This window comes from Apiospora marii (genome assembly GCF_038362585.1).
Source record: "Apiospora marii strain CBS 49790 chromosome Unknown utg000006l_segment0_segment0, whole genome shotgun sequence".
NCBI classification, from domain to species: Eukaryota; Fungi; Ascomycota; class Sordariomycetes; order Amphisphaeriales; family Apiosporaceae; genus Apiospora; species Apiospora marii.
This window is the reverse complement of record NW_027117378.1, coordinates 1,007,193-1,018,376: the sequence shown is the minus strand read 5'-3', so window position 1 is coordinate 1,018,376 and position 11,184 is coordinate 1,007,193. Positions and strand designations below refer to the sequence as shown.

Here is an 11,184-nt window from a genome sequence, read left to right as displayed (position 1 = left end):
AAGCAACCGCCGGTGGGTTGGAGTTCGAAAAACCAGTACCCTCCGAAGTGACTGCCCTGTTTCTGGCATCAGACTCATTCATCTGCTGTACTGCCTGGTCCAAAATTCTGTTGAATTGTTGAGACCTTCTCGGTCTCCTTCTCCTTTTGACTATCCGGCTTTGCCGCGACGTCTGTCAGAGGAACCGAGGAAGCAGGGCCTGGGCCGATTGTGCCGGTGTCGCAACCGACGGTGTCTCTTGTACAACCGCCGGTTGGACGCTAGCAGAGACGGAATCGGCTGGCTGACTCGGCGGTGCCGACTCGCCTTCCAGTTCAACGTTTGTATTTAGCAACGCGTCGGCATCGTCAGGCTCTTTCGTGTCCGTGAGTGCCCAGGTCAGCGAGTCACTGAAGGGTCCTACTAAAGGATCAGGCTGAGGGAAGCGGCCGCCGTAGGCGGCCCGAAACTTCTTCACGGACGTGTCGTCCGGCTGGAAGATCTTCCGAGCGAGGAGCAAATCGGCAAGCCAGGTAACATATGCCTGTGACAAACGTCCGTTAAGAGCCACGCGCTGAATCCCATTGGATTGCGGGAGACCTTTGATCACTGCCACGACCTGGCCCTCGCAACTTGCGACAGCTGTCGGAAAATATTCCTTAGCCTCTTCCTCGGACCTACCTTTAGATACCTCAGAAAGCAAGTAACTAGTCAAAATGAATTGGCGTCGTGCCTGTGCCTGTACCTGTGCCGCTTGCGGCGATGCAGTGCCGGGCTGTGCCTCTTGTGCAGCCGCCCGTGGGACACTTACCAGGGCAGAAATGACTGGTTGGCCCGACGGTGCCGATTGGCGTTCCGTCTCGACGTCCGACAATTGCGAGACGCGTCTGATCGCTTCCTCCGCCATGTATTGTAGCGAAAGGTGTGTCCACGGTTCGCTAGTACCAGTGGATTGATCAGGCTCGGGGAACAGCTTTCGATAGCGCGTCTTCAGTTCAGCCTTGGTGCTTTCAGAAGCGTCGTAGATATAGTCCCATAAGACCGCATCTATGGCCCAAGTCACATATTCATGTGTCAAGCGGCCAGCTCGAGCTAAGATTCCAGTAGGGTCGGACTTTGGAAGGCCGGCGACCCAGGTCAGGAAATCTGTTTCAGATATCGTGACCAATTGCGGGAATCTTGCGGAAATTTGAGCCCTGTCAATGGGCTTGCCGTTGACAATAACCGTAGGCAGGAATTCCATGGCTTCAGCAATAAGCTTCTGGCGTCGATCATGAGCCGTTCGCGAAAGATGCAACGTGGGGCGAGGCATCTTGGGAGCTTTTGTTTGTCTATGACAACAAGTAACGGTTAGCAATGAGCTATCGGAGAAGTTGCGAGCGCAGTCAAATGATCGCCAGTTGATGGGGACGAGGATGCTGAGGATGATGATGAGGAATCGAAAGGTCTTGGTCACGAAGGCCTCGATCAAACTCGGAACGCTTCACGGTGTGGCAGGAAGGGAACAGCAGATGAAACTTACTTTTTTTTCAAAAACAAAACAGAAACGAGGCGAAGGGGGGAGTGGAAAAGAGAAAAAGAAAAAAAAAGGGCGAGAAGTTGACGTGTGTGTGTGTGTGTGTGTGTTGAGAGATGGAGAGAGGGAAATGGGAAAAAATTGGGATGGAGGGCCTCTCAGAATTTTTTGATCAAATTAGAACAGCAGTGGGACAACACACAATCAGTTACCCATGCCTTTGCCCTTTTGCTACCTGCGTACCTACGTACATCAATTACGAGCTTTCTCCCTAACTGCCTGCCTACCTAACCCGGACCTCACGCCCCGTACATATGATGTAGCCCTTCCCTGACCACCTTTACCTCTACAACTACCCCTCGGCCGTTTGGTGCAGCGGACCTACTGATTCAGGCGTACTATGGCATTGTTTGGCTACACTAGTAAGGTATGCTTACTTAAACCTTTATAGAAATCGAATGACAAGATGGCTGGGACAATTCGCACTTTACTAATAAGGTGGGTGGCTTTTGCTAGGGACAGCGCCCAAGCTGAAAAGTTCTAATTACTATTTGATCTAGGTCTAGAGATGACTGGTCCTAACATATCGAAGGATCGTGTATCAAGGCATCTGAATGCTATAAGAACTTCTGTCGAAGGGGTATAGCCGTCTGGGGCAGAGCTTCTAAGCAGGGCAAGTATGTCCCACCGTCTCGATCCCCACGCTTGGTTGACTACCCGATCGTATTGATCCTCTGGCATGAACTGGGCGCCGCCTTTCTGTAGCCTAGTGGCGGCATCCAGACATGTGCTTGGTACGGATGTTCCGTTCAACATGATGCAGCACAATGTGCCGAGGTGGCTGAATGAGGGTGAGCCGACAGAGCGTCCGATCAAAGGATTCGCGCCGCGAGAGATAAGGTGTATCAGCGGACCCGTCTGACCGGAAATGCCAACTATACGGACTGCCCACGACAGAGCCGATATCCCTTGGACATAGGCATTGATGTCTGCACCGTGGTCCAGCAGCGCATCGATCATGTCGTGCCCAATGCTGCCCTCGTATGTGCTGTAGTTGTCAGATAGAGCGTTGTATACGTCGACACAACCACTATAATAAGCTAGATTCTTCTTTCTTCTTCTTCTTCTTTTTTTTTTTTTCCGGATGCATACCAAGGTCGAGATAAAACATGAGAGAACACGAAACTGATTAAGATGGGAGCCATTTATGATTTATGTCTCATCATCTAGTTCATGGGTGGAGGACAATATCGAAAAAGGAAGCGGTATCATGGACCGGTCGTGCTGGTGTCGTCGTGGACGGCGCCTCTTGGACATCCGTCTGAGTGACACTGGCCGGGGCGGGATCGACTTCCTTACTCGACGATGCCGAGTCGCTTTCGCTGCCGACGTTCGCATTTCGCGACGCGTCAGCATCAGCACCAGCATCATCTTCCGTTTCCTTGGTTGGCCGGGGCAGCCAGTCATCATATGGGGCCTTGGTAGGGTCAGGCTCCGGAAAATACTGCATGTACGTGGCCTTTACGCGTTCATCCGGCGAGCCATCCAGCCCGAAGATCGACCGGAACAAGGTCTGATTGACAAGCCAGTGGACGTATTCCCGTGACAGACGGCCGTCCTGATACAGCCGGCCAACCTCATCGGTCCGCGGGAGACCCGTGACATATGCCACGATTTGGTCCTCGGCGTTTTCGACCAGTTTCGGGAATGCGTTCCGGGCCGCTTCCTCTGAGCCTCGAATATGTGGCAAGAAACGCAAGAGTCCATCCCAAATCCTATCGCGCCGGTCCTTGTCCTCGGGTGTATGAAGATGCAACGGAATGCGAGGCATCTTGAATCCTTGTTGATCTAAATGACCAAGTAGCGATTAGCGATGACTGATCAGAAAACAAGCGGGTGCAGAGGGAATAGGAACATGAGATGGAATGATTTCTTCCAATGTTGCTGATGAAGGGCGTGGCGACTCAAATCAGATGGCACAAGAAGTTGTCGAGAGGGAGTGAGGCATGACACTTACCTGGTTTTTTTCCTAAAAAAAAATCCAGAAGGGGGGGGGGGAGAATGGCGAGAGAGAAAAGAAAAAAAGAAGGGAGAAAAGGAATCGGGAAAGATGAGTTGTGTGTGTGTGTGTTTGTGTGTGTGTATGTGTTGGTGTGTGTGTGTATGTGTGATGGATGGAAAAAGTTATGATGGAGATGGAAAGATGTTAGATAGGAGATGGGATTCTTTTTGAACAAGTCAAAGCAGCAGTGGGGCAACACACAATCAATCATCCAGCAGGCCCTTTGCCCTTTTGCTAGCTACCTGCGTACATCTAATTACCAATTTGCCCCCCCCAGCTGCCTGACTGCTGGCCTGAATCTTATGCCCCGTACACAATCCCAAGTCACCCTCCATTGACCATCTTTACCTTGAGCTGTTTGGTGTAATGTACCTACTGGCCCAGGCATACTGGCTCAGACATACTGGGCCATTGTGAACCCCTAACATCAGCCTAAGTCATGGTTGCTACCATCACTTTGCCACAAAGACGGCTGTTTATGATCTACAATGCTTGCCTGTGCTTCACCCGCGTACACTTCTTAGTAGTGAACAATTAAAACTACCTTTATCTACCACTTGGACTGAGTCCAAAGGGGGGTCAACATATGGCGTGGTGGTCTTCGAGGTTGGTTATTAAGGTATCATATCATAGACAGGGACATGGCAGTTCATGGAAATCTCCATTTCAGTTTCCATTGCCTAATGAATCGCACGGCAGACGAGGTGTGATGTCCATCGACGTGAAATAGGAAAACCCCCTTGCTGCTTACTGTAGCAGTGATATGATGAGATTGACTAAGGCTGCTCCCAGCACTGCTGCTGCTCCATCGGTTGGTGCTGAGGTTGTGTGCCCTCAGTAGCTATGATAAGTACATTCTGTTGGCACTCGGTCACTACCATTTAGGGACTGAAGAAAGAAGACCCCAGGCTACGAAATCTGCTTTCCTCACTTGGACGAAGGAGAATGCCTAATGAAGCTGGAGACGGAGAAAGATTAGCATAGATCAGTCCAGCACATCCTGATGCCCTCCTGGGAGGTTAGGAGATGCCTACACCAACACCAAGGTAACATACAGTTTTGCCACAGGAGCAAGAAGCATTGTGTGTACATCTCCTGGGCACTGCCCCCCCTCCTACGTGACAACTGGGGCTGGTAGACGGGATCGCTTCAGAGGATTGGAACCAGAACAAAGTCCGGCCGGCATCCACTGTCCTTCTCTTCATCCAATACCAGGGCCCTCATTCCCAAGTAGGCTGCTTTTTATGTAGACAGGTACCAGATCAATGACACCGGGCTTGCCATTACCCATACACAAGCTCGCCCCAACCTTCGAAATAGAATGGCAACTGGTACATAGAAATATTTTTGACCACGTAACGCCCGCTTTTCTTTGTCAGTATGTTCCTACGCAGGTCTGTATGCATCATGAGGAATCAGCCAAGGTGTTGAACATGGGCCCTCTAGAAGTTCATGATTGGGACGAGGGGGGTTTGGTTCGTTGGACAGGTTCAAGTCGGTACGGACGTGTCACTAGGCGAGCTGGGGTGCGACGACTACTACGCGAGAGCATCAATTTATTACAGACTATCTACCGAATGGTCAATGACTTGCATGTAATAGCCCTAGTAGGTGGATGGGAAGGCAAGGAACGTGAAAACGAGGAGATGAAGCGTCGATTTTGACGGAAATCCATGAAGTGATGCTGTGATCAAACTCGTTGCGAGGTACGATGTCAAGTGCCAGGTTCCTCGATGCCGACTGCATGTCGGCGAGACAGGTCTCTGTCTAGAATGGGGACATTCCCAGGCGCGCACAGTCGGTACAGAGTCATTGACAATCTGTTGTGGCTTATTCAAAAAGCCTGGTGAGGCTTCATCGCGGGACGCTGGCGGTTGCGATCCACCATTACCTAAGGCCTCAGCGACTGCGACTTGGCAGGGCTGAGATGTGACAGACGGACAGGTGACAGCTCCCTCTTCAGCTTGACGACCGACCCGTGTGGCGTTGGCCGAGTCGATAGGGTTATCACTGATGACGCCCTGACTGGGACTCGTATCATGCCCTTAGCAGTGACGTCGTGCCCGGTTGACAGTTTCTGCCTCTTTTTTTGTGGTCTGGCTTGCCAGTCATCGTGTACGTATGCGACGAGGAATCTGGGTGATCGGTCCGTTGGAGTGGGTGAATGTACAGTGTGAAACAAAGTAGAAAAACTCGACACGATCGGACCTTTCTCGAGGCGAGGATGGGGAATAGAAAACGAGTTTGGCAGAGGGAAGGGGTGAATGAAATGGAGGTGAGGGCACGTTGCTAGTGAGATGGAGATGAGGCGAGCATCTGTTGTCTGCGATGCCTCTTTGTCCGAGTGGCTTATTTCCCATATTTGTCAAAGCCCTTATTTCCCACATTTGTCAAGTCTCTTATTTCCCACATTTGTCAAGGCTCTTATTTCCCACATTTGTCTGGGTAGCCCGGGTGGCTTATTTCCAATATTTGTCCGGGCCCTTATTTCCCACATTTGTCCGGGTCGGCTTCGAACCCATACACTTCGACCGGCACCGCCTGTAGGATTCGGCGCCTGGGTACCTTGTGGCGTGCCGCTTTCTGCATATTTCTCAATTGAGCCACACAACATCTGGAGTTCTTGATAATCACCCTTGGTACTCGGCGGTCGCCAATCTGCCACACACACAACATTTGTACATACTCTTCGTAAGTTGGCTATGGCCGACGGAGATACTTACATCAGTCTTGACCATGTTGGTAGTTGGCTTCATAGAATAGACGTTTCTGATTTCTAGACCATTCGCAGCCCAACTTGCAGCTCAAACCGTCTTTCATTCATCCCACCCACTGGCCACCATCATACAACCTTCCCCTCTACTCACATGCACTCTTGCCTTCGGCAGATTTGAAACCCATCACCCGCTGTCATTTTTTCTTTCTTATTATTTTCGTTGCATTGCCCCATCTTGCAGTGCTAATATTGGAAAACAAGACGTCATCAAGGTTGCCCTCCCGGATCTCCATCATGAGATCTCTCTAGACATCGCCCAATCCCACCCGAACGGCTTTGTCCTTTGCGACTGGACAGCTTTCGCCTGTCGAAAGGTTACGCAGAGCGGCGATGATACCGAAGGGTTCTACCTCTGGTGACGGGAGTACAGTAGTGATCAGAATATCACCGGCAGGACTAGATTTTGTCCAGCCTGGCTGTGGACAAATATGTATGTAATCTTCTACTCTTCAGGGTCCATGGCCCAGCCGCTGTAGGCAGAATATTCAGTGTTATTGTCTAAGCAAGAGAACAGAAACCCACACTCATCTCAGTTCTAAGGAGCCAAGTAGGGCAAAACTCCAATTCTGCCTCGGAGTGGCCGTACTGTCGTGTAGGGGCTGCATAAGAAGAGGGTAAATGCCATCAAATCTATGCCCTCAACTCGCCATCTGAAGTGCCCCCCTTCGAAAATCTGAACGAGCAGTAGCACTCGATACTTATAGAAACTCTTACAGTACAACCTCCGTCCGTCTTATGAAACAAAGGAGATGAGACCCAATCTGTCCTGTCATGTCCCAAGCGAACCCCTGTTGTCGTTATCACATCACAGAAGGAGAATCGCTGGGAAGAATTCTGCCACTGGCCTGGGCATCTCGTAACGTTAAGCCATGCATATCATCGACTGCCACGATGCAAAATGAATGTTTGAAGGTATGGGTGAAGCAACTTTTATTGCGCTGGAGAGGAAATCGTGGGGTCGTGACATCATGGTTGGAGATAGATGTATGCTCGGCAGTGCTTTGAGTCTTGGGTTGACATGACACCATTTCAGAAATGATATGTGTCTCTGATGTTGTGTAGCAACACTTCGCGAGCACAAAAACCAATGATTTCCTGTCATAAGGCGATAAGGGACGCAGCTATGGGAACCCCGCTCGTTTCATGCTGGTACAGCGTCAGCACTAGTATGTCACGCAGGAAGTATTATTCGTCCTTCCTGCCATCCATCTTGGCGCAATACTGTCGACCTACCAGAGATGGTTGTCGCCGTCTGACATGCATCGGAGTCTGCTTTCTTGTAACACGTATCGCAAATATGCCGGGTAAAATAATGCCCCACACCCTCTCCCCCTTTGTTTTCTTTTGTTACGCGTATACTTCGGCCATGACTATAATTCAACCGTGACGGTAGCCGCTCGAGAGAGTTTCCCTAGACATTTTCCTAACCTTCAATGCCGTAGATTGAGTACTCAAATTGCATCAGAAAATCGCTTACCAACATGGCACTACCAATACTACTCCTCCTGAAAGTGGCGGCAATCTTGGTTGGTACCCCTCCCCCAAGAAGAAAGAAAGCTGTAATAGGCAGGTCTCACTCACACGTCACAGGGTGTCGGACGCGTAATTTATCAGATAATCTACAACATTTTCTTGTCGCCGCTACGGAGATTCCCGGGCCCGCTGTTGTATACCGCCACCAGCCTACCTTACGACATTGCCTGCGCAAGAGGCGACGCCGTCACCGTCCTGGATCGTCTGCATGACAAGTACGGGCCCGTAGTACGCGTCCGCCCGACAGAGCTTTCTTACATCGACGGCCATGTATGGAAGGACGTGTACGGATTCCGCTCGGGTAAGGAAGAATGGTTCAAGGGTGATGTGATCCACTACCTCAACGGCGTGCCGGGCATCATCAGCGCCCCTAAAGACGCCCATCGACGTTACCGTCGCAGCCTGGCGCATGCCTTCTCGAGCCAGGGCCTCCAGGAGCAGGCACCTAGGATACGATCTCATGTTGACAAGCTGATCGAAGGCCTGGGCCAACACAGCCAGGCGGGGCCCGTCGATGTGGTTCCGTGGCTCAGTTGGGTCACGACCGACATCATCGCCGACCTGGCATTTGGCGAGAGCTTTGGCTGTCTGGAGACCCAACAGGAGGACGCCTGGTCGGCCTTGACGTCGAAGATCCTGACCCCAGCCGTAGTGATTGGCATCGCTACCCGCTGGCACATGACCCTGTTGGCTCCGCTACTATATCCACGCGACCTTTTCATGGGGCTGGCATCAACAGGCAAAGACCTCAGAGAAAAGCTGCGGAGGCGGCTCTCATTCAGCGAAAGCCGCGGCGACTTCTTCGACCGCATGCTGAAACACGGCCTGATTGTCGAGGACAAGGCGGAATTCACGGAGACCAAGGACGGCCAGGAAGGTGTGACGTTCGAAGAGCTGGAGAGCAACGCGCAGGACATGGTCTTCGCGGGGTCGGAGACCACGGCCACGCTTCTCACCAGCACGCTTCACTATCTGATACGTAACCCCGCCGTGCTCTCCAAGGTGACGCAGATAGTGCGATCGACGTACACCCGGGACGAGGACATGACTGTTGCATCCACCGCCGCTACCGCGCTGCCGTACCTGGACGCCGTGTTGCAAGAGTCGATCCGGATCCACGACCCGGTGCCCATCTTCGCCCCTCGAGTCGCACCGCGTGGTGGGGATACGGTCGACGGCGTCTTCATCCCGGAGGGTACGCGAGTGCACTGCGCCAAGTACGTGGCGCACCGGTCCGCGCTCAACTTCGCGCGGCCGCACGACTTCGTCCCGGAGCGCTGGCTGCCCCTGGGCCAGGGCAAGCCCGCGGAGTTCGCCGACGACAACCGGCATGGCGTGTTCCAGCCCTTCAGCTTCGGCCCGCGCAACTGCATCGGCATGAACCTGGCCAAGGCGGAGATGCACCTGATCCTGGCGAAATTGCTGTGGCACTTCGACTTTGGTCGCCCCGAGGGTGTGAGGGACGGCGAATGGGAAAGCTGGGCTAAGGGGCAGAAGGTTATGTTCTTGTGGATCAAGCCGCCGATGGAAGTCTCTATCGCGAAGAGAAAGGATCTGGAGGTTGAGAGTGTGGCATAACAGGCTTGGGATGGAATCGGCAACAATAGAAGGAGAGAGAGGTGTAGTGAAATTGGGAATTAGCGTATCCTCACAGGCGACGACGGGTTCCTTCAGCGCATTTGTCTGACCCTTAGGTATGGTTTAGGGGGAGGGGGGCCATGGAAGAATGCAAAGTAGGCAGAGACAGGTGGTATGAAGTCGCGCTGTTCTCACTGTAAATTGCATCCATCGCAGGGCTTTAGGTACATTAAGCAGGTCCATGCCTAATTCTGCCTGGCAGACTTGTCCAAGATTTAACGCACCCACAACAAGTTTGTACAACTCCTCTACAACGTGAAATTGGCAAACTTTTCCCTACGCAGCTGAACTTGCCCACCTCCAGCTTTCACCAAGATTTTACCATCCATCCATTCTTTTTTCTTTTCTGACTTCCTCTCCCTTCATAACAAAATTTCTTTCATCGGCACCGCCAAGTTTGACATAATCAAACGCCGCCCGCCACGATGCCACGCGACCAGCAACGCCGCTCGCAGGAACCTTCGCGCCCGTATCGAGGAGCTTCTCGAGGCCGTCCAGGAAGTCAGCGCGAAAATGAGCGTCAAACCCCTGGCACCAACGAGGAACAGCATCAAGGCACACGTGTCGCTAGCAACGCTGGCTCACGTGGCTCAAGATCTGTACGGTTCGCCAATGCTGACATGCATGAGACTTCTCAGCAAACGCAGCAATCGGTACCCCGCCGTGGCCACCGCCAGGAACCGGTCCAATCTGATCCCCGCCGTGGACGCAGTGTACAGGATCGGAACCAGAGTCCGCCTGCCCTGCCTCAGCAGCATAATGATCACCACCGGCCCATAGAGCAAATACAGGACCTACTTGTGCAGGCGTTGTGTCAGACCCAAGTGGTTGACGTCGCTGAACGGGAATTGTCGACTGAGTCGCACTCCTGGCAGGTAATGTTGTCTGAGCTTCAAGAAGAAGGTTTCGCAGAACAAGGCGCACTGCCCCGCCCTGCCCGGCCCATCGAGCAACTACAGGACCGACTTCGGCAGGCGTTGCTTCAAACCCACGAGGTTGTCGCCGCCGACGAAGAGATCAATGCCGCTGAACGGAGACGGTCGACTGCGTTGCACTCCTTGCAGGTAATGTTGTCTGAGCTTCCAGGAGAAGTCTTCGCAGAACAAGGCACACTGCCCCGTCCTGCCCGGTCGCAGCCCGATCATAGATCACGGCTGTTTCACCCCCGAGCCGAGGCAACGCCTCGGTCTCGCACTGCTGACAGTACTCTGTCGAGTCCGGTCCTGCGGGTAACTCCGGCCACAGGTCTTTTAGGAACAGCAGGACCGATGCCACGCCCTGCAGTCCCATTTGTGTTTGAAGATGCAGATAGGTCACAGGCAACGCCTCGGTCTCGCACTGCTGACGGTACTCTGTCGAGTCCCGTCCCGTCTGTGTTCAGACCTGGTTCGTCGCTGCCACCACCGCCGCCATACACAAGATTCGATCCGACTATGTCCCCAGATAACCTCGATTCTTCGAGATCTTCTGTTGGTCAGGCAAGCCCTCGCGTACCAAGGGATAGTTCTGGGCGCTCGGAAAGGCAAGATTCCTCTCCAGGTCAGGGACATCTCCCAAGGGCCACAACCCAGACGCATGACAACGTGCCCTCGATAAACAGTCAATCAATTGGAGCACGTACTCCCCCCCAACGAGTAGCTTCACCCGCGTTCGTGTTTGGTCAGCCCCCGGCCTCTAGGG

General features: G+C 52.7%; 4 protein-coding genes across 4 annotated transcripts; 2 read left to right on the top strand and 2 right to left on the bottom strand.

Annotated features, from left to right (window-relative positions):
- Positions 1-175: 175 nt before the first annotated feature.
- PG985_010063 (uncharacterized protein) lies at positions 176-1,291 on the bottom strand (the record flags this gene model as incomplete). Its single annotated transcript, XM_066829831.1, has 1 exon — positions 176-1,291. The coding sequence occupies one exon, from the start codon at positions 1,289-1,291 to the stop codon at positions 176-178; it is 1,116 nt and encodes a 371-aa protein (XP_066682221.1).
- Positions 1,292-2,726: 1,435 nt separating this feature from the next.
- On the bottom strand, positions 2,727-3,326 carry PG985_010062 (uncharacterized protein; the record flags this gene model as incomplete). The annotated part of the gene is made up of 1 exon (XM_066829830.1): positions 2,727-3,326. One exon carries the CDS (start codon positions 3,324-3,326, stop codon positions 2,727-2,729), a length of 600 nt encoding a protein of 199 aa, XP_066682220.1.
- A 4,488-nt stretch (positions 3,327-7,814) lies between these two features.
- On the top strand, positions 7,815-9,444 carry PG985_010061 (Trichothecene C-15 hydroxylase; the record flags this gene model as incomplete). The annotated part of the gene is made up of 2 exons (XM_066829829.1): positions 7,815-7,859; positions 7,924-9,444. The coding sequence occupies 2 exons, from the start codon at positions 7,815-7,817 to the stop codon at positions 9,442-9,444; spliced, it is 1,566 nt and encodes a 521-aa protein (XP_066682219.1).
- A 573-nt stretch (positions 9,445-10,017) lies between these two features.
- Positions 10,018-10,284, top strand: PG985_010060 (uncharacterized protein; the record flags this gene model as incomplete). The annotated part of the gene is made up of 1 exon (XM_066829828.1): positions 10,018-10,284. The coding sequence occupies one exon, from the start codon at positions 10,018-10,020 to the stop codon at positions 10,282-10,284; it is 267 nt and encodes an 88-aa protein (XP_066682218.1).
- Positions 10,285-11,184: the final 900 nt, after the last annotated feature.